Here is a 21,928-nt window from a genome sequence, read left to right on the forward strand (position 1 = left end):
ATGTCTCAATGTGTATCTTAGACATGTGATTGCGCATGTACACCCAGTCACACAGACATCACCACGCATGGCATTATGGATTTTTTCATGAGCGCTAAGCCATTCATAGGAGACAGACCTGAGCACATTTTCCATCTTGCTAGAAGAGCAAGCAGTTGTGTCCCTGGACAGCATGTGGTTCTGAAGTTCCTCTGAAAAAGGCTTAGAGGAATGACTACTAAGCACCACTACTTTAAGAAGCACATTCAACACACTAGCATGATTTGAAGAAAGAAGCTTTCAGTAACCTTACCCTTTTAGATTAACACAAACCTTTGCCTAGATTAATCCAACTAGAGTTATTCACTTGCCCTGGGTTTAGCTCAGGGAACTCCCTAAATTACTTTTAGCTACTATTATTCCAAAAGAATATTCAAATATACCACAGTTCCTTCTCAAAAGCAGAAAAAGCAGCAGTCTTTGTGGCCAGCCATATTAAGGAAGTCAGTCCATTTTCAACTACAGCAAAGAAACCAAATACACTACTTGCTCCTTTTATTATAGTAAATGTTCCCTTAAGGTGAGCTTTTACAGTATTTCTAAGCTGTTTAGTGGCTCACTTTCTGAAAGAGCTGGCCCCATCCAACTCCAGTCTTAACATACCAATTCTCTAACGCATTGTCGCTTCCACCTGATCTACTTGTGCAGAACTGTGTTACACTAACTACTCAGGCAAAATGCATGTACTGATGGGCCCAAGAGCCAGATAATCAGTGTCCCAATTATAGCTGGCCATTGCCTTTCAACTGCTGCGCAGATCAAATAAGAGTTTCTAGGACTGCATGCTCTAAATCTGCTATGGGTCCTTGCAAGCATTCAATCTTTTGCTCCACTATTGTATTTGTCCCCTCCTCTATGCACTTAAGTTTCAGCCTAGAGAGCAGAAAAACAATTGGAGAAAATAAGCATCATTTTCATTTCATATAGCTTGAAAAATAAAATGATTGACATTTTCCTCATTTTCCATGATGACAAGTATACTGCCTTAAATGGAAGGCCAGCACTTCCCCTCCAACCACCAGCATGATGTACATATCTTAAGTTAATCAATATATGATTATATGCTTTTCAGAAGGACAGAATAAAATACATATCAAGTCAGAAAAATTAGAAACAAAACTGAAAGTTTAGAAAAAAATTGTACTACTTTAGAATGGCATTTTAAGTCACTTTGGCCTGCACTGCTAAGGAGAACCAACTTACGAGTTTATTGGAACCAACTTACGAGTTTATTGGAACCAATGGAAACATTCTTAAAGTACTGAAGGGGTGGAAGGTGGGAAGTCACAGCTATTTTCCAGGCATATCTATACTGCTAACTAGATTCCACCTCTGGAAATACCATAGTGATCTGTCTGTGACTCCAGGAAGCCAAGATTTTCACCTCAGGACAGCTGTCAAAGACGACAATAAAAAAAAGCATACAAAACATGAGACCCTTTGCTTTTAACTGGCTATATGAGAAGATCCCTAGTATTGGCATTTTGGGCTATATTTTCCCCACAAATGCACACACATTAATGCTAACCCAGTCTTGTCAGTCACATCCAGGTTATTTACCACATACAGTCACTTGTATTAACATGGTGGAGCAACAGTAGAAGAAAACAGATTCTTCTTTAAAAAAAAAAAAAAAAACTTTTAACAAAGTTTGAAAGACAAAGGAACATGGAACAGACTAAAAAAATTTATTGAAAGTTGTCCAAAATCCAGTCAAGCACACAATTTATCCATTCCACTAAGGTTTGTCATTCTGTATGGCATAAAAATGCATCTCAACGTGTTGAAACATCACCAAACTAAATTAGTGGAGTTAAGGCACTTCAAATGTATGTTAATTCAACAAGCTTGCATAAGAATAACATTGTACTTTGAATGATATAGTCCTTTTTGAGCTTCAAAGTGTCCAAATTCTTTAACCCCTTGAGAAAGGGGAGAGGCAGAAGCAGGAGACAGAAGTCTCATATTTGTCTCTTTGACTAGTAACCTCCAAGGCTACCACAGCCTGAGGGAGTATTACTGAATCAGGCTGTTAAGATTTTCTCTAGCACAGACACCGAGCTACGCAAGTTTGGACTGAGGCACAAGGTCTTCTCAAGAATCCTGAAGGCAAAATAATCTTTGTGAGAGAACAAAGAAAGCATCCACTCAATTTTAAGGCTAACAAATCTTTCATGGGGTAGTAACATTCATCCTGAGATTAGATGTCTCTCTGCCCACTCCCTTGTCCTCCCCAAGGAAAAAGCTGAAAAAAGCTTACAGAAATTAACAGAAAACATAATGAGCACTTAAATAGAGACTAAAAAACTGATACCTGCTAGTTTGTCAGGGCACTGAACAATAACTTAAAAGGCAGTTAACATCCTCTAACTCATGCTACAGAGTTATCTTTGTAGTTCTGGTTTTCAGATTTTTGGGAGGGGAGTGTGGAACAGGCTAAGAATATTTTGACTTCGAGCCAATGTTTACAGTTTACATGGTAGTTTCAGCATTTGGCAATCAAAGACAGTTCTCAATGAATGATTGAACAAGTTGCTCTGTAACAAATGGCGATTTCTGTTGAACTGAGGATAGGAGTTACTGGTTATTTAGTGGGGGGGTTGGAAAAAGGACAAGGAGAAGAAATAAACCTGGCTTTTTTGTTTTTGAATCTGAAATATCAAGTAGAAAACTCATTAGTAGGTCACCTAGCATAAAAATCTGGAAGTTATTTTAGTAAGTCATTTCTATCCATTAAAAACTCTCCCTTCCTCTGTGAGGCAATCTCTTGCATCACACAGCAATTAAGTATCCTTCTCAAAATTAACATACAGCTGTAAGATATGCCCATTTCCCACTGCAATGTGGAGTATGTGCCAAGGGTCATATACACACTGAAGGAAGAGGTTTCCAGGTACAAGAAGTTTCCTCAACCATGAGAAAGCATGATCCAGAGAAGCAACCGTCACCAGCTACACATGAACAGGAAATAAAATGATAAATATTTGAGGGGAAAAAAATATGAAAAACAGATTATCCAACTGAATTTAAAATAGTTTATAGTTAGTCTAAGGAAACATAGTAGTTCTAAGCAGTAAGCTTTGAATTTCACTAGATTTAAAGTAAAGTTGTTTAAGATGTAAAGCTTATGAAAAGAGATTGCATCTTAATACTCTGCGTCCTTCATAGCAAATTACTTGTTATATTTAAGGCACTACACATTGTCTTTGGTTCAGTGTTTAACTATCTCATTCAATGTAAAGAGAGGTAGCATGAACCATACGCATTTATCTCTTCCATTCCAATACACACAATTTCAGAGTCGCCATCCTTCTGATGTTATAGATTCTGGAATCCTTTAACTCATTAGGAAGCTGCAGGAACAAAAGAACAAACATTCTTATTAATCTTAGAAAAAATAAAGGTATGCAACATTTCACTTGGCTTTCACATATGTCCAAAGAATCAGACATTCTCACGAATAACAATAAATAATCAAGATGCATAAATAGGGAGGAAAACAAAAATGGAAAAGAGGCACTTATTTTTCAACATAGGTTGGCTGAGAATATAACTATAATATATTATATATATATAAATTATAATATTATAAATATAATAATGTGAGAATATAAATATTTTATAATATGTAATAGCATGAAAAAGAACACCACAATCTTTGCTTTGACCAGATGGAAAAATGGTATTACTCTCCACTGGAACACCAGTATTTTTGGTCATTGTATCAGCCAATATTACTAATCACTGAGAAATGAGTGTTAAAAAAAGCATTTCCCACCAAACTGGATTTTAGAAAACAAGCTCTTTGTTCCTGCTGACTGGTGTTTTCTTGTCTAGTAACATTAATATAAACCAGAATGGAGAATTAGGCAGATCTGTTCATAAGCAGGCAGTCAAGATTTCAAAGCTTCCATTATTACTTTCAAACTTTAAGTCCTTATTCCTTAAGTCCCAATTCCTCCAAAAAAGTTGAAGGCAATATAGCTGTACTACAACATATAGCAAAACAATGACTGGAGCAGCAGAAAAACCAAACCTGTATGGGTAGCCATGGTATTTAGATCTGAAGACAGAGAGTAACCAACTGAAGAACAACACCACCAAGCCAATACCAGCAATACACATGACTGCAAGAGAGACAGAAGAGGATTATGGTAAAGTGACAGTCCTCTCTGAAAATACCACTGTAACTGGGATTTTCAAAAGCATTCTGCAATACTTACAGATTTACTTGGTCAGATAAGAGAATTATGATCACTGAAAAGAATTAGGTTAACATCAGTTCCTTTTCAAATTCCCACTCTAAGTCCATTTTATAGCATTGGTTGAAGTCCCTTCTTCTCTCCCTTACTAATAAAATGCTGCAAAACATCTGTATATCTCCCTTTTACCCAAAAGGTCTTTGACTTTATCTTGCACTTTCTAAGCAACTCCAAATGCTGCTGAAAAAACAAAGGATTCACTTCTGCTTAAAGGTGCAAAGTATACAATAAACTAACTAAGGAAAAGAAATCAGTAAGTACACATGCATGCACTCCCAGAGTAAAGCAAAAATCTGTTTCACTTTGTTCCCACCATAGGTCCAATTGTTTTAAGGAAATCTGAGCAGGAACCAATAAACTACTGTTCTGATTGCTGCTGTGAACAAATAGAGAGGAATCAGCACATATACAAAAAACTTCTTTTGCGTTTTATACAAGACTGGTATAGGACCTGCATGCACTTTTATGTTGAAGCACCCTTCATAAATAGCACTGGGGAAGGAAAATGACAAAGATCCATATACTCCAAAACAGAAGTATTGCCTAAGACACGTAGCACTGAAACATGGCTTGAATGTGGCTGCAAAATGAGAATAACGTCAGAAAAGAAAAACTTACCTCCTCCTTCCTGGACAGCTAAAATAATGAAACCCTTAGTAAGTTAGTGCCTGATGCTTTCTAGAGTATTTTGTTTTGTGATCATTTCTTAGATTTTACTTTTTTTACTACAGTAAGAGTCTTAAAATGCCTTATCTCTATTCTCGTCAGATTACCTGGATATTAAGCAAGGCCACGTGGAATACTCTAGGCCTATTCTTCAGCTGTCAGAACATTAAACTTTAAGTCTTTTTTTTCCCCCTCAAAGAAGAAAGATCAGATTGTGAAATACTAACTTATTCCACTACCTACTTTATAATCCATAGATGTTTCAACAATTGCATGGCTGAAGGGCAGAGTCCATGGGATCTCTGACTGCCATTGTTTGCTAGAAACTACTTACAGGGGGAAAAAACCACAACCAATACACAGAATAAAAAATTCCATAGTGAAAAAACATTTTTATTAGCGTCTGTATCAGAAATCTTTACTGAATGTCTTCCCCTGATAGAGACAAAAGTACTTACTTTTTCGTTTCCCCACGTCCATGTCAGAAGTAGCTGCTTCATGCAGGAGTACCATTCCTAAAGTAACACCACCATCTGTGAACGCTGTTTAAGGCTAAATCAACAAAAATACAATACACTCATTCCTAATTTCATAAATTCAGCTCTAACTCAACACCTGGCGCATTAAAACTCACTGGAAAAAGTAATGACTTCCCACCTAAACAAGCAACTACAGAAAAAAGCAACATAAAAGCACTCAATTGTATAATTTAGTTTAAAATAAAAAGTGGAAGATATGAGAGTCTCTTAACACAAGTTTTAAAATTTGCATTTACTATCTCAGCTTGTAATGAAATAGCACTCCTACCTAAAGAGAGGTAGGTCTACTTCTAATACTGTTCTACACCACTGGAAAAATCTCAAGAGGTATTTAACATATATGCATTTTAATCAGCTAAAAAATTAATAAAATATTTAAACAGTATTTAATGTAACAGGATATCTTTCAAGTACCGACATTTACGTATTAATTTTTCAATTGGCAAATTATTAAAGTTGCTAAAATTAAGGTAGCACAAACAACTTAAAAGGCCTGATATTTGTCAGGAGTGAATCCTAACAAAGCTATATTGCAGATCCACTGAAACAAAATGCAGAACTCCCAAAGGTTTAATTGCATTTCAGTGTAGATGTTTCAGCCACAATCCTGCTCATGAAATGAGGAGTATTTATCACAGACTGCAATGGGAATGATAAAGAGATTTTTCAATTTCGTATGCAGTCCACCTTCAGCATAAGAGAACCACAGGAGAAAACTGACTTCAGCCTAAAGGAATCTTACCAACTTTTTTTTTTGTAGTTAAGTTCTACAGCAATTGGTATATTTGGTCCGCAACAGTATGGATAGCACAATATTTTAGAGCCCACAATAAGATAACATTGGCACAAATAAGCAAAGTTGTTAGGTTGCATCTGATCAGATGCATCAGAAGTACAGTAATAGCTAGAGAAAGGAAAATCAGAAGTCCTCCTCCAAACTGATTTTCTCAGTTAAAAAAATACTTCTGATAGTAAATACAAAGCAAGAATATAAAGCTCTTTCAACACCAGAATATTCAAACACCAATTGCTTACTTTATGTTATCAAGGAAAAAAACAATATGCCACTTGTGAAATTCAGATTTAGAAGAGAAAAAGTAAGAAAAAAGGGAGAAAGTAGCTGAAGTCACTGGATTAAAGAAACCTATTCTTCTTGCAACAACAACAAAAAAGACATAAATCATCGTCAAGTAGTACAGAAGGGGACAGGTACTCTGAATTAAATATTGACGCTATACTGGTAAGTGAGAAACTAATTGATGTGCCTGAAAATAAGTTTGCTATTCTGTGCACTTGTGTACTATGAAAATATTGACAATTTGGGACTGTAAAGCTGCAAGATGGACAGTATTTGCAAAAAAGAAACAAGAAGAATTCCTGAATGAAGACAAAAGAATGCATAGGCTGTTACAGGTAACAAGACAAGAAAGAAAAGTTGGGGTCACAGATAACTACAGTTACAAGTGATGGATCAAAAACATGTGTGAGTTGAGAAAGAGTACTGAATTTCAGAGTATTCCTATCACTCAAAAGAAACATCTTCATATAAATGGGAAACGCAAGAGCTCTCAACACGCAAGTTTCTGCTCGCCTTTCTTGATGCCATAATACTGGCATGGAAAAATTCTGAATCATTATCATGAATGAGAGCTAAGATTAAAAGCAAAGATGAACAAAAGAAATAAGAGATAGATCAGTAATAAAGGAAAAAATTCAACACCAAAGCAAGAATTAAGTAAGAGATCAAAAAGGTAAGAGACATGCAGAAGAACAAGGGCTATCCTAATGAATCTTTTGGTTCCACAAGAATCCACATCTTTAACACTGTATTCAGCTCAGTAATAGAGTGAGGAAGAAAGTGGCAAGAAAGATCAGTAAACATTTTTCTATTCAACTTAAAGATCTTTGGCATAAGAAAAGCATAGCTGTCAAAACAGAAAAGCTCTGCAAGTCTCTGCATCAGTATTAGGTGACACATATGAGACTTGGCAAAGTACTCAAAGAAAAGGCATTAGCATAAGTTAGCAGAAAAACTGTCACCAACCGCATGCATCTAAGAAGGATACTAAACAGAAGAACAATGTGTGTTTCTGCCACAAATTGGGCTTGGCTGCTTCCATGGATATAGTTCTGTAAGAGACAAAAAGCAATTGAATTTAAGACTGGAGTCAACTTTAAAATAATTAACAACAGCTATAAAGCTTGGAACTGTTTTTGCGCCGTCTCTTTCAGGACACACAGAAGTTGGACCCCAGAAAGCATGTGAACAGTTTCAACTGCTGACCATTGATTTTTTTTTTTTTTTTTTTTTGGGGGGGGGGGGGGGGCGGGGCGGCGGAAGGGTGTGAGAGCAGTATCAAATCTCTCCCCGCTAGTATCAAGTGCAATCAGCCCAAAACAGTGTTCAGATTATAATAATGCAAGTGCAGCTATGGCCTGCATGACCCGGACTCCTTGTTTTGCAGTGCAAAACACCACAACTACTGTTATCTAAGTCTGATCCATCCTCAGACCTAGATTGTTATGCTGCCTACACTGCTCTGCTGCTTAAGGGCATTCTCCTCAAGCTACATGTAGACCCTACTCACCAGCATTTGAAATCTTCCCATGCCATACCAAGAAAAGGAAAGTCATTACTAACAGAGTTGAAGCTTTACTCTTTGGTCTCCATATTAAGATCAAAAAGGGCTTATGAACGAGGTAAACAGAAGAAATATTACAAAACAAAAGGAAATGTTTCTGAGAAAACATGTTGAATAAGAACTTCCACTCTACAAGTTGACTCAGATGGTTAGTAAATGTTTGTGGACACACACACACAAAGGGAACCCAAGTGGGTTAACAAAGTTTGAATTCCGAAAAATTAAGCCCACTGTTATTGAATCCCTTATGGGAAGCTCTACATCCCATGATGTTGTGATGTTATACCAGAGTAGAAAAGCATGTTTGATGAACAGATCAGCTTTTTAATGAATACAGAGGGCTTAAGCCCACCCAACTGGACATGAAAGGACACAACCAGATTAATTCCTTTTTGAGTAAGATACACAAGAACAGCCAGTAAGTGTAAGCATCTCAAGAGATGCAGTATCCCCAATGCATAAAGACTACTCTTACAGTGAATCTCATGCAGTATTATGTACAGGGAAGCATATTTCAAGCCATGCTAAAACTAATCTTTCCCAAAAGTGGGATTTCACAAATCTGATCACCAGACATCCATAATTTATCTCAAGAACCTCAAAATGTATTTATATGGGAGTTACTAGATGGGTAGAGGAGCTGAGAAGAGAAGGTTTTTGCCAGGTTTAGCAATAAGACTATTTAGCATGTAAAGACCCAGCATAAGCACCTGTCTTTCACTGTTAGCAATTTGGACCCATCATGCCTTCTCATAACTAGAAATACCACATGCGTACATGAGAGGGTAAAGCAATGTCACAGACAAGTAAGCAGTGATGTGAAAACAAACAGGAATGGTTAAAAGGCATAGAAGGGTCACAGATGGAACAAATTAAGTCATTTAAAATAATCTACCCTCAGAACCTAAGCAAAAAGGATTTTCATTATTCTTCCTCCAAAGCACATCACATATGTTCTACTTGCACTTATGAGGGAGACAGGAAACAAGAAGGATGAAGGAAATGCTGACCTGAGGTTCTAAAGCAAGGGAGAAACTCCCTGCCCCAAACACCATGTTAGCAAATACCTTTGGTAATTCAGTATGCTATCCTGCATACCCTAAAGCATTATTTTAGTATCTGCTTAGCTTTCTGGTAACTAGAAAAATGGAAGTTTCCACAACAAAAAAAGACCTTGAACTCTTCATATTAAAGCAACAGTAATAACCTCCAAGGCAACACTTTAGAACGGATGTGTCTCATTTCCAACACAGTACCATCCAGATGGCTACTGTCTATTGCTTTATTGCACGGGAAGCATTTTGAGCACTTTCTGATGTAAAACTGAGCATGTTATTACCTACTAAATTATTCTCAACATTTCTAGTCTGATTGAGAACTGCATTTCTTATTCTCTCTTAAAAAGCTTATTATTGAGCACAGGAAGCAATACATCTGTAAAAAAACCAAAAAAACTATGAAGCAATGTTTGACCTTAGAACTCTTTGAACATCTCTCTTGCACTTCTTACTCTTAGAAGATCACAGGATACCACCATTCTTACAGAATTAATACTGATCACTGAACAAGACAACTGTAGCAACGACCTTCCTATTAAGATGGAATTCTAGGTGACAGAGTTGAAATCATCACACAGCAATTACAGAACACCAGCACTTTGTTTGCAAACTCTTATTTTACTACTACATGATCACAAAATACTGACCTTCATCCAAAACAGAATGCCTTGTTCCACTTGAGCCGAGAAAAGGACAAAGCTCATTGGAGCATCATCTAAATCATGACTGGAGCTCTCACACTCTTCCTGTTCCCAAAGCTTACCTATAAAACCCTTCTTTTGCAGGCGTATATTTTGAGAGGACAGATCCTCTCTGAACCAATCAGCAGCTCTTTAATTTGCCTTGCTGACCACAAGATAGGTTAACCTCACTGACTTACTAAGAAAGCAGCCAAGAATAGAATTTGCACTTTGACTTTCCTCTTTTAATGCGGGCCTATTCTGTGTTTCTATTGTATTTCTACACAATAACTAAACAAAGAAAAAATTGGCTTACCACTTGTCCTGTATGGGGATTCTTATGAGCATATGGTGGCCCTCTGATGTGGTTCCACATCTGGCCCGATGTCATTGCTAATACAAAACACTAAAAAGAAAAGAAGAACACTAATCGGTAAGGACCATCTTGTTTCACCCAACTTCTTTTCATTTCATACCAAGAAGTACTGGCTTGGCACTCAACCTTAGGCTTTGCACTGTCCTGTCTTTTATTGGCATAAAAGCATCTGATCAAGCATTAACTAAAAAGTCTGAGTCAAGGGGTCAAATAGTATTATCAGACTACCAAGAAAAGCTAAATGCATCTCATTTTCCTCTACTAAATTTGAGCTTCTTTAAAACATAGGCTTTTTAAGATTTAAATTGTTATAAACCTCATGACAACAGGCAGACAACAGTTACAATTAATTACTCACCAAAGCAGCAAATGCCCAGCCAGTTTTGTTATACAGAAAGTCTAGATTGCTTCCACGCAAATATACAAGGCCTCCAATGACAGCCAGCAGCAGTCCTAACATCAATGGTCCAGCATAATTTGGTGGCCTTATCACACGAATCTAAGCACAAAGGATATTTAAATTATTTTCCCCCAAGAGGAACATACCTTATATTCTCACTCCTCCTAATAAACACACAATATACTAGAATGGAAAAACAACCAAAAAATAAACAAGTTTTATATGTAATAAACCTGACTGTAGTGAAGTTATTAATGCTTCTTCTCCCTTTATTGTAACAAAAGTTATGCAAGTCTTTTATACACTTTTACTCTACCAAATAATTGAACGAATGCTTTTCTTCCATAGGAACAGAAAAGGGAGAAGGAAGGAGGTGAGTCTTACCACCTCATCAGACAGAGAGCACAATATGCTGCACAGAATATAACAATCCAAGAATCCTTAAAGATGTAGTGACTTAAAAAAAAATCTTGTGGGCCAAATCCAGATTTTGTAGACTACAGCTATTTAGAGTGGCTGAGACTACACTGTTATCCACAAAACACAACTGACAGATATTTCATAGCTAGCATCATATAATAAGAAAATGCTCAGGAAGGGCAAATCTGTCCACACTTACATTGACATCAGTTCTGTCAGCCACCCAACGAGCAAGCTGCTCAGCTGCGAAGCCTCGCACTTGAAGTTCATATGTGTCACCCCGCTTAGGCTTCCCTTTAGCAGGAAAGTTAATGAATGTTGGAGCAGAATTCATGTTTAGCTGTATTAAAAAAAAGAATTAAAAAAAATCATAGAATGAACAGCACTGAGAAGTCTCTTAACACATGCTCTCATTTCTGTAGATGCTTCATTTGCATTTTGCAACACAGTATGGTCACTAAAGATCACAAAGAGGAACTATTCATTAAATAGATTTCATTGACAATGCGGGGAAGGAAAGACAGCACAGAAGCTTGAACTTCTGTATCTTATAAAACAGCCTAAATTCTCACCTGTTCTAAGACAGAAATCAATACACATGACAGATGAATTTTGCATATTTTCCTTGTACATTCCATGCTGTTTTCTTTTTAGTATTCAGAAATATTTTGATCCCATGGCTTAAGAAAAAAATGTTGTCTCTCAGTAAGTTTTTTCACAACCAAAAGGGCTTTCTAATGTGATTGACATGCTTTCACTAGGTATTCAGGTCTATAGCTAACAGGTGATTCAAAATATTCAGTCCAGTTAATAGGAAATTTATAACAGATAAGCAGAAAGTAGTTGTTTATAAAATAAAGTTCTGTATTTTCCTATGAAGGCCATTTTTCCCCACAGCATTTCAGATTTTTGGAATCTGCTCATTCTACAGATGCTATTATCCTGAGAGAAATCTGCAAAACCATAACAGGAATATGCACAATAATATAAAGACTGTAGCTTAATGAATGAATTTTTGACATAACAAGCTATGGAAAAATTTAACAAAAATAAAGACATCCTTTTGGACTAGAGAAGTGCAAATGTTTATGTTTATTAAAATATCACTCCTTAATTTATGTAGCTTTTAAGTGTTGAGATGAGTATCTTTTTGAAAATTTGTAAAACTGTGATGAACTATTAATTTGATCTGGAACTGCAAGTGTATACGGAACGTTCTCGTACATTAAAAAAAAAAATCTGGTTACGTAATGTTAGTAGAAGAGCAAAATGGCCAGGTACTTCAAAAAGCAATACATTAACCAACATTAAAAGTTCTACCGTTCTCTTGTAATCTAAAACTTTAATAGCTGTTCCTCAGGACATCACTGTTTTCTATCTTGTCTCTTCCTGTGTTAAAGAAGAATTCCATTAAAAGTTACACTATATGGTATTATAGGAGACAGACCTAGCAGAAACAATCAGATAACCCAGTTCACTCCTTGTGCCTATTCCAAAATTGTCAGTGCTATTAACATTACTGCCAAAATGCTACTGCCCTCTACTCTCATTTCTTCTAAATTAGTGGCAGTTTTTAATTTTTCAATTATTTCTTGAATCATTGTAACACTACATCCTGTATACATCCTTATCCTCTTGTCCTCATTCTTCAAAATCCAAGTTAAAAATAACGTCTGAAGAGAAAGAGAAAGGTATTACCATTTGAAATACATCTGAACCTTCATCAAAATCTACCATAGCAAAAAAAATCTTATTGGTAAATGAACTGGAGTATCGCCAGGAGTTTGCCAGAATCTGGTATTCCTCATCAGCTTGCCTGTAAAAAACACACAAAATTAAATGCTTATATCATGTTTCTCCAAGAACAAGTTGCAGACCCTAACCATCCGCTCCCCATTCACCTCTCCACATTCACTTTCAAGTGTTCAGATTTTAAGAAGTTCAAGGCTAGATATTCATTTAACAACCACATTCAGCAATCGGTACCACCACTTTTGAAATGCGAGGTCAAAGGCAAGCAATGTTGTGATCAAAAGCAATGATAATTTCCAGGGAGATGCTTAGAGAAGTTTGTAGTGGAACACAGCAGCTCATGACTTGCTAGTCTGTGGAGCACCAAAATGAATACAGGTCTGTCCTCTTCTCTGTGTCAGAGAACAGGAAACCGATTAGTTTTAACTAGGTACAAAATTCATCTTTACAGATCCCTGCCTCCTCTGAATAAATACATAAAGCGTAATATGTTTAGGGATCTACCATATTATCACAGTAAGTAAGTGCCAATCAATATATTAAGAGCAACTTTTACACTGCAAGGCCAGCAGTAATTCTGCAAATATTCTTCTTTCTCAGCAGCTCATGCCAGCAAAGCTGAGTTTTTATCCTATACTTTTCCAGAAGCCTATTAGAACAAGTATTCTGTCTGCACAGCAGCAATGATTTCAGGAGGGCGATCAAATCACTAAGGATTACATTATTTTTCCACATATGTATTACATGTTATCACCACACACTTCAAATAAAATTCTACTACAACACGCTTTAGTATCTTCCTCCCATGTAAATGGAAAAAAAAATCTTCCTCCTAAATTTAATTTCCTACAAGGTATATGAAGATTTCCAAGTTCTAATTTAGAATTGAATTAAGTCCATACTTGCAAACAACACACTGTCTGTGAGGCTGAAGAGCAGTGAACATCACAATCACTGAATAATTTCTAGGTGGTGCCTTCACAAGGCGTCGAAACTTGTCTCCGTTCATTCGAATAACGGATCTTTTACTAGCCCACTCCATTAACTGGCTCACTTTTTCCGATAACACCATCTGAAAGTAAAATCAAAGAAATGTGGAATGCTTTTTAATCTATAAAACCACAATCCTGAAGGTCTTTATACGTGACATAAACTATCGCACAGTATTTCATAGGAACACTGACAAGATGTAACAATGCTCCATCAAGATTCTGGAAGGCATTCAGGCTCCCTCGACAGTCATGCTGGGGATAGTAAGGGCTTATGCTGACATGACTATCAGCTCAGTAGTACTTTATCTTGCTGCGGATTGGGAGACCTGTTTCAGGTGTATGAACTACCCCAAACCAATCAACCCCCCTGGGTTTTATTTCATACTAAGCACCATGTTCTGTTTCAAAAGGTTTCAAAACTCAGTGGGCAGCAGAATTAACACAGCAGCTGGAAGCACTGTGGAAATGAGTTCAGCATCTAAACTTCAGGATTACTGAAAAACCTGGTAAATATTTTGGAAAACTCGTGAGCGCTCAACACTAAGCCTTTCTTCTTTTAAAAGGGGCAAATAGAAATTGGTGCATCAGTTCTACATCTTTATTCAAAGCAGTATTAGATAAGTGGCATCGTATTTATCCTAACGTATTTATCTACTCCTAACACTGCCAACGCTCCTCCTCAGGGACAGAGGAACAGCTCGCAGTAAGCAGTTAACTACTTCGGGGGTTTTTGGGTTTTTTTTGACTTACAACGGAAAAAGTTTACGTAAAGGGATCTTTTTAAAGCCTAGAAAAAGCCAGCACGTGGAATCAAGTGACATCGTTGTGACTCAAACCAGACCAGGTAAGGTCCCCCACAGCGGGAAGACAGTAACACCAGAGAGCTGAAGCACTGTACGTTTTATGAGAGATTCTAAAAAAAACAAAGAGAAAAAGAAAGGAACTGGAACCACATACACCTAAGAAACACAGAAGAAAGCAAGCAAAGCGCAGCCCCGCAGACCCCGCAAGCCTGCGAGGCCCGACGCCCCTCCGCCGGCGCCAGGCGCGCGCCTCCAGGCTCCCCCCTCGCGGCGCCTCCGCCTGAGGGGACTGCAGACGCGGCGCGCGGGTGGCGCAGCCCGCCGCAGAGCGGGCACCCGCCGCGGCATGGCGCGGCCCGCCCTGCCCCTCGGCGCCGGCAGCTCCTCACCTCCTTCCGCTTCTGCCCCGCGGCCCCCGGCCCCCCCCACGCCGCCAGCAGCAGCAGCAGCAGCAGCAGCACCGGCAGCGGCAGCGCCGCCATGGCTGCCCCGTCTCCCCACTACCCCGCGCCCATTGGCTGCAAGCCGCAGCAGGCGCTGACCCCCTGGCCCAATAACACCGCTGGCTACTCCCTATTGGAGACGGAGGCGATCGCGGGCCTACCGCCAGCTTCCTATTCGCTAATCCTTCCCTCCCTCGGGCTCTCATTAGCCAATAGAAAGGAGGCAAGCTGGAGCCGTTTGATTGGCTGGGGGAAGGAGGGGGGCGGGGCGGACTGTCCCCCTGGGGCATGGCGGCGCTGTCTGAGGCGGGGCGGTAGCGGTGTGAGCTTGGGTCAGTCCTGGTTGCCGTGAGGGAGTAACGCAGCTCCTCGCTGAGCGGTGGCTTCTCCCGGTGGACGTGCGTCCAGGGCCTCCTCAGCACCGGCAGCTCGTTCAGTTGTCAGGCGCTGCGCGAGGGCGGTGCGTTTGCGCCGCTCGTCCCCCCAGAGGGGTCCCGGGGCGGGGGGGGGGGGGGTGCGAGGCCCCTCGCGAACAGCCCGCACTAAACCGCAGTGGAAAAGCTCGACGCCATCCGCAGTAAACGTCACCCACAGCTCTGCCAGGCCGTTTCCTTGCTTCGTTTTACTCACGCACAAGTATTGCTAGGATCGCGTATTAAAACGATGGTTAAAATCACACAAGCGCTTAGAAAATAATCAGTGTGTCAATAGATAATGTGATCTCTAATAAAATTTCTACATAAATCTTTTTTTTACAATTGCTTCTTTTTTATGCAGATCCTTGTTTGAAGACACGTACAGTATAGAAATTCCTTCTGGAGCAGCGAGGCTCCCTTCAACTTCTGTTTGCAGTAAAATCTTAGGCTTTAGCGCTTTGATTAAAATTCGCGAAAGAGAAGGAAAAAAACGTTGTGTCAGAAGTGGGATTCGAACCCACGCCTCCATACGGAGACCAGAATACCCAGCTCTGCGCAGGAAGGCGCGTCACGCCTTGAGTCTGGCGCCTTAGACCACTCGGCCATCCTGACACTGCGACAACAAGCCCCGCCGGGAAGTCCTTACTCTTTTCCTCAGAGGCGCAGCCGCCGACATTTTTCCCTGTGCTTCTCGGTCCTTCGCGAGGAGGCTCCTCTAAGCTTATGAAATGAAGCAGAGACCCTGGCTCGGTCTCCCAGCTACGAGACTGTTTTCTGTTCTCGCTGCATCACAGCGAGAAACTACCCCTCCTCCGTCACTGCGCGCCCGCCGGGGCGGACTACCCTTCCCAAAAGGCTCTGCTCCGCGGCGCCGCGCGCGGCGACTTCCGGCGCGGCCATTTTGTTTTTCACTGCTCGCCAAGGGTACGGGCTCCCCGCCGGCGGCAGCGTCGCGCTCGGCTCCTCACCATGCTGCCTGTGGCCAGGGCCGCCCTGAACCTTACTGGTGAGCGGGGAGGCTCGCTGGGGCGTGCGGGTGCTTCGTGGGGCCGGGTAGGCAGCTTCTTGGGGGTGGGGGTCTCTCCCCTGTTGCCTGCCTTCCTGTCAGGGCTGTCCCTGAGCGGCCCCCGGGGCGCTGCGGACACCCGTCCCCTCGGCCTGCACTTTTCCTTCTATTCTCCCTCCTGGCTGCCTTCGCTCGGCCTGACCTTGGGCTCCCTTCCTCGGCACTCTTCCTCTTTGACAACAGCTAAAGGCGCACGCGGATCTCGTTAGCTGCGGTGCCGCAGTGTAACGCCGAGGGCGGAGTGGCCGCCTGATCTGATTCCATCAGATCTGTGTAAACTGCTAAACAATTTCTGTGTTTTGAAGGTGGTGATTTGATTCTTTAGTCTGTAGCTTCTCCTAAATGTACATCATAAAATGTACGTTTATTTATAGTTTACATGCATGCATCCTGTGATCTGAAGATACCCTCCTGTATTTTGTTGTGTATTATTTACATCATGCAAAGGCCTCCTGCTATTTCCACTTCCTCCTCCATCTCCCTCCTCTCCATTCAAAAAAATCTGGAATAGATGAGAAAGGTGTTATCAATATCAACTGTCTTCAACCACTAAATTTGATGCTGGGCTTCATCCTGGAAAATCCTTTTTGGTATAAAAAGAAACATTTATTAAATGCCAATAAATGTTTATTTTCAGTATACACTTTTAAGCATTAATAAATTTTATGTACTAAGCAAATTACTTTCTTGGGGAAATAGTCATGCTTAAAACTGTGCTTGAACTTCCACACTGAGTGAACATACTAATGAAAAAGGCAATTTAGAGGATTTGATTACTGGAATTAAGAATTCAGAAATACCTTTCTAGAGAGAAATTGGAAAAGCTGACACCTAAACTGCAAGGATTTCTGTATAATCCCATATTTCAGAATCATTCTAAAACCTTAAATCCAAAGTTTTTTTTTTTAGCTCATCTTAAAAGGAAGATAAGTCCTTAATGCTGGTGCTTGTCTCTCTGTTGATGGGAGAGGGGGATTCTGAATGACCTGAATGTATTTTTAGTTGATTTCTAAACTTCTTTTTTGATAAGCTCGTGGCATTCAGCGCACTGCAGTAAGACAAGCTCATCGCAAATATGAACCTAACTTCCATGATAAATATGGCAACATGGTACTCCTCGGTGGAGCTGTAGTTTTTACTGCTGTTTGGAGCTATGTAAGTTTTCCCTTTTTTTACAACTCTGTTGTAATTGTAGCTGTAATCTTGCAGGCTATTAAGTTTCACAAAGTTTTGAAACAACTTATGCCATCAGGATGGTGGAGCTTTGTTAAATAAGTGAATATTGATGTGATAGAGACGAAAGTTGTATTAGTTCATCTTTTAATTTTGGGCTCTTACATAAATTTCAGTGTCAGTCTTTTGCTAGATCTTAAAACTTATTGGAAAGAAGTATTCATTTTTCTCTGATTTACTTGCATTTGAGCTGTATAGTTAGAGGTCTTAGCAGAAGAATGTATAGGTGATGGAAATATCACACGGATGATATGTAAGAAATTATTTTATTGATAATGTTGTACATGCCATATGCTTTGTTTGAAAGCTAGATATTTTAGAATAGAAAGCCAAAGTATTTAAATATTGCTCAGTATAAATATTTGCTCCACTTTGTTAAGAGGTGAATGAGATAGTATATTCCAATATAAGAAATCTAAATTGAAAACAATAAAAATTAGCTATTACAAGGCCTTCAAAGTTAATAATCTTGATTTTTATCCTTCCACAGGTGTTAACACATGCTGGAATTGAGTGGGGCTTGTCACCTGTTGGCAGAGTCACTCCAAAAGAATGGAAAGAATAATAGTCAACACATTATGAACTGGTCTAAGCTTTCACTGAAGACAGTGCTCATGCCATTAATGTAGTGGCATTTGTTTCCTGATTACCACTTGTACTGTGGCATTCCCTGATGTAATAAACATACCTGGAAACTTCTCTGGCTCTTCTAGGCTTCGTGTTCAGTGTCCTTCTGCAAAAGTATAAGAAGTTGTGTGAACACTGAAAATAATTACCCTGTATTTTACATAATCCCAGTTGTTCCTGTTAAGGCCACCAATGGATAATGGACAAACTGTAAGGTACAAGTCCAAAGCATTGTGTAATTGTCAACATGTCCATTTAGGCAGATGTGTATATGTGTATGAATTTCAGGTGCATGCTCACTGCAGAGTTCAGATCACGTTAATTACCTCTGGCTGCTGCTGCATTTCAAATGACAAAGTTTATGATTTACTTTGAGATACCAATTTTTTCTACAGAGAGAGATTTTTCCCTTTTAAATCACTCTACAAATAAGCTGTTTCTCTCTGAGCTTGAGTGTTGCAGAGAACTCTAGGTATTTCCACACCCAGATCTTGACTGAAGTCCAAATTGTTAAGACCTAGGTACTTCAAAGAAGCAGTCTATTTCTCAGCAGTGCTATTCACCAATGTTTAGAGAAATATGCATTTTCTAATTAAAGTATTAATGTCCAATTCATTAGGAAATAGATTCACAATACATGCAGACTTTTTACACCTTTGGGTCACAGTGAATACTTGAAAAGCATAAATATCCTGCTTTCTGATACAGCAGAGAGATACAAAACAGTTGTTTTTATTCTTCTTGGAGACAGCAATAACTATTTGCTTCCTAACTGCTACTTTACCTTGGGCTAAAGCAGAAATGCTCCTTTGACCACCGAGTATTTTAGGTGCTGCATATGCACTCTTAAGCAGATGGAGCTCTTTGTAAAGCATTGTAACGGCTCTAGCAGCAGCTATTCGAGCTGTGTGTTGGGGGTTACGCTTAACGGCGTTTCGCAGCGCTTCAGTACTCGAGCAGCCGTGACAGCGCAGCGGAGGCTTGAGCGGAGGAGGGGCGGCGCGGCGCGGCGCGCCACGTGACCGCCACGCGACCGCACGGCGCCTCGCCGGTCACATGCCCCGCGGGGGCGCCGCCGCCAGCCGCGTCCGCATCACATGACCGGGCTGGGCCCGGCGCCCTCCTGCCACGTGACCGGGCGGGGCCCGGCTGGGCGGGGCCCGGCTCGGCGGGGCGGGGGGCGGGGCCGGGGCCGGGGCCGCCCGGCGGGGCGGGGCCGGGGCGCAGTGCCGGGCGCGGGGCGCGGGGCGCAGTGCCGGACGCGACCCGCGGCCGCGGCGGATGGTGCCGTCGGGACCTCCGGGAGTTCCGGTGAGTGCGGCCCGGCTCCGCCTTGCCTCGCCCCGCGCGCGGCTCGCGGGGCGCCTCCTTCCCCCTCGGCCGCGGGGCAGTCCACCTGTGGGGCCGGGCCGGGGCCTTCGCTGCGGCGGGGCCCGAGGTTCGGGCGTCCGGCGGAGCGGAGCGGAGCGGGGAGGCGCCGCGTGGCTGCTGCGGGCCCGCAGCGCCTGACGTCGCGTAACTTCCGCGGAGCGCGCGCGAGCTCCGCGCAGCGCGGGCGGCAGCGGCGGCGCGGCGGCAGCAGCCCGGTCCCGCGGGCCCGGCAGCCCCGAGCGGGGACTGGGGCCGGGGCCGGGGCCTGGCCGGAGCCGCGTCAGCGCAGCGCCGTTTCCGCGGGATGCGGCTTGTGCCGACAGGGATCAAACCGGGAGCTGAAGGGAAACCAGGGGCTGTTTTCATCAGCGGACAGTCCCGCTTGGGGTCTGGTTCCTCCGTGGTGTTCCTTAAACGTGTAGTTACTGATGCGTCTGCGAAAGTGCCTTTTTTAGCGCTGGCAGTGGTCGGGGCAGGTTAAAAAGAACATTTGGACCTATGTCACTACGACTCTCTTCTAACGCCCCTGCCTCCAAACCAGAGCTGCTTAAGTCGTTCTCCCGAAACATTTTGTTGGCATTGTGCCTCGTGATGGCTGTGCTGCGTGCGCAAGTCAGACTTTTCCAAAGTTGCCATTAAAATATTCCAGAAAAGGCCAAATATGTGTTTGATGACTTGAGGTAAAACTTCACGAAAACGAATAAGAGCAAACGCTGCTTAACCACAGCAAATGTGTACCCATGTTCTGGAAATTGCATGTAACTCTTGTTAGCGTAATAGCCATAGTTCATTAAAGCCTTTTATGCAGTCACCGGAGTCTGCATTTCTGTACTTAAATACTTGCTGCATTGTTCTTGTGAATGTAAATTGACCAAGAAATAATTTTTATGTTTGGTAACGTAAAGCTAGTCGGGTGTGTGTATTGTCAACTGGGGGTCTATTGTGTGAGTGCACCCACCTTTGACTAGAAATTGATAATTACAGTTGATTATATTTAGTTGTAGAGAAAAGGAATGAACCTTTTTTCCCCTTGTCAGATGATGAACAGGGAAAGTAAAGGCTAGTATAACATGTCATTTACTGTTTTTATTCTTCTTCTCTTATTTTCACTTGTATAACGCATTCTGCATTGTTCTGCCCTGTATTTTGAGACTAAGCTTAAGAATAAGGAGCCCCCGTTGACCTTGGTATACTCATATAACAAGGGTTTCTAAATTATATTCTGTTCCTAATGTTTGTTATGAATCTTTGTGGGATGCATTCATGTTTTCCAGAGATCTGTCTTGGAGAGTTACTCTAAGGAGAGGATCAAGTTAAAGGGTTTGCTAGGACTTTTTCTCAAGTGTTTTCAAGCTCTTGTTAGGATTGAAGTAGAATGTTTTCAATCTGTACTTTTTTTTTTTCCAGCCAGCTTTACCAGAACTAAAATCCCTCAGAGCAGTTTCCATAACCTGCTGACCAAGCAGGACTCATGAAGGTCTTGAGCAACGTGAATCGCAGCCCAGTTTCACACAGCTGTCTGTCAATGATATGGGTGTGCAGTTTCCCTCCCAGATATTAGGCCTCGTTTATCTAGTCATACTTTCAAATATAACTTTTTGCCAGTGAAAGTAGTGAAACCCTATTCTTTTGTATCAGACCAGATCTCCTGTAACCTGTCCTTCAGTATCGTCGCAAGCCCGTCAATGAGACAATACAGCTTTGTCCTTTTACGTTCCCCTCTGTTCTTTTTCATATGTCTCTGCAGACTTTTAAGGACAGGTACCTTTTTTCACTTAATATAATTAGTAATTTATCTTTCTGCTGCCATAAAGCAAATAAAGCAAGCTATAAAATAGGACTTGGCCATTTAGAAATTTAATAAAGTCTGAAGACTGTAGTTAGATCTGGCAGATTCTGTTACTGGCATCTGTGCAGCTTTAGCTAGGCTTGCTGACATCTCTCGGTTGCAGCAGCTGTAAATTCAAAATATTACATGCAGAAATCTTCAGTGAAAACTGAAAGCCTACGGTTTGAGAAGCGTACGATGTTTTTGGCTGTTACGTATCCTCGCTGATCCCCGAACAGGTACTAAGCAGTTCTGTGGTGCATAGGGCTTTGTTATACAGAGATGCTCAGGTTAGCTCATGCACTAGGAGCACTG

The 21,928-nt window shown here is 41.0% G+C and overlaps 3 protein-coding genes, 1 long non-coding RNA gene and 1 other non-coding gene across 9 annotated transcripts in view; 2 read left to right on the forward strand and 3 right to left on the reverse strand.

The window, feature by feature from the left end:
- Positions 1–1,708: 1,708 nt before the first annotated feature.
- On the reverse strand, positions 1,709–16,277 carry MAGT1 (magnesium transporter 1). 4 transcript variants are annotated; one of them, XM_026100021.2, is made up of 10 exons: positions 16,135–16,277; positions 13,737–13,906; positions 12,781–12,898; positions 11,282–11,422; positions 10,621–10,761; positions 10,203–10,292; positions 7,573–7,636; positions 5,426–5,500; positions 4,076–4,166; positions 1,709–3,392 (listed from the first exon to the last, which is right to left on the reverse strand). In XM_026100021.2, exons 1-10 carry the CDS (start codon positions 16,162–16,164, stop codon positions 3,377–3,379), a joined length of 936 nt encoding a protein of 311 aa, XP_025955806.2. In that variant the 5' UTR covers positions 16,165–16,277; the 3' UTR covers positions 1,709–3,376. The 4 variants fall into 4 exon arrangements, 3 of the variants coding, with proteins under 3 accessions (XP_025955806.2, XP_025955796.2, XP_064374183.1); XM_026100011.2 differs by lacking the exon at positions 16,135–16,277 and adding an exon at positions 15,019–15,161; XM_064518113.1 differs by lacking the exon at positions 16,135–16,277 and adding an exon at positions 14,577–14,595.
- TRNAL-CAA (transfer RNA leucine (anticodon CAA)) lies at positions 15,985–16,100 on the reverse strand. The gene is made up of 2 exons: positions 16,063–16,100; positions 15,985–16,030 (listed from the first exon to the last, which is right to left on the reverse strand). It is a non-coding gene; the product is annotated as a tRNA-Leu (tRNA).
- Positions 16,278–16,341: 64 nt separating the features above from the next.
- Positions 16,342–18,486, forward strand: LOC112983134 (cytochrome c oxidase subunit 7B, mitochondrial). Its single transcript, XM_026100038.2, has 3 exons — positions 16,342–16,494; positions 17,585–17,709; positions 18,278–18,486. The coding sequence occupies exons 1-3, from the start codon at positions 16,458–16,460 to the stop codon at positions 18,350–18,352; spliced, it is 237 nt and encodes a 78-aa protein (XP_025955823.2). The 5' UTR covers positions 16,342–16,457; the 3' UTR covers positions 18,353–18,486.
- On the reverse strand, positions 18,347–19,406 carry LOC135329536 (uncharacterized). Its single transcript, XR_010391001.1, has 2 exons — positions 19,199–19,406; positions 18,347–18,520 (listed from the first exon to the last, which is right to left on the reverse strand). It is a non-coding gene; the product is annotated as an uncharacterized LOC135329536 (long non-coding RNA).
- A 239-nt stretch (positions 19,407–19,645) lies between these two features.
- Positions 19,646–21,928, forward strand: part of ATP7A (ATPase copper transporting alpha) — a 29,664-nt gene continuing 27,381 nt past the window's right edge. For both annotated transcript variants that reach the window (XM_064518114.1, XM_064518115.1), the window contains exon 1: positions 19,646–19,725. The gene's annotated coding sequence lies outside the window, so the exon portion shown is untranslated. The remainder of the gene's footprint in view (positions 19,726–21,928) is intronic.

This window comes from Dromaius novaehollandiae, chromosome 11, assembly GCF_036370855.1.
Source record: "Dromaius novaehollandiae isolate bDroNov1 chromosome 11, bDroNov1.hap1, whole genome shotgun sequence".
Classification (NCBI taxonomy): Eukaryota; Metazoa; Chordata; class Aves; order Casuariiformes; family Dromaiidae; genus Dromaius; species Dromaius novaehollandiae.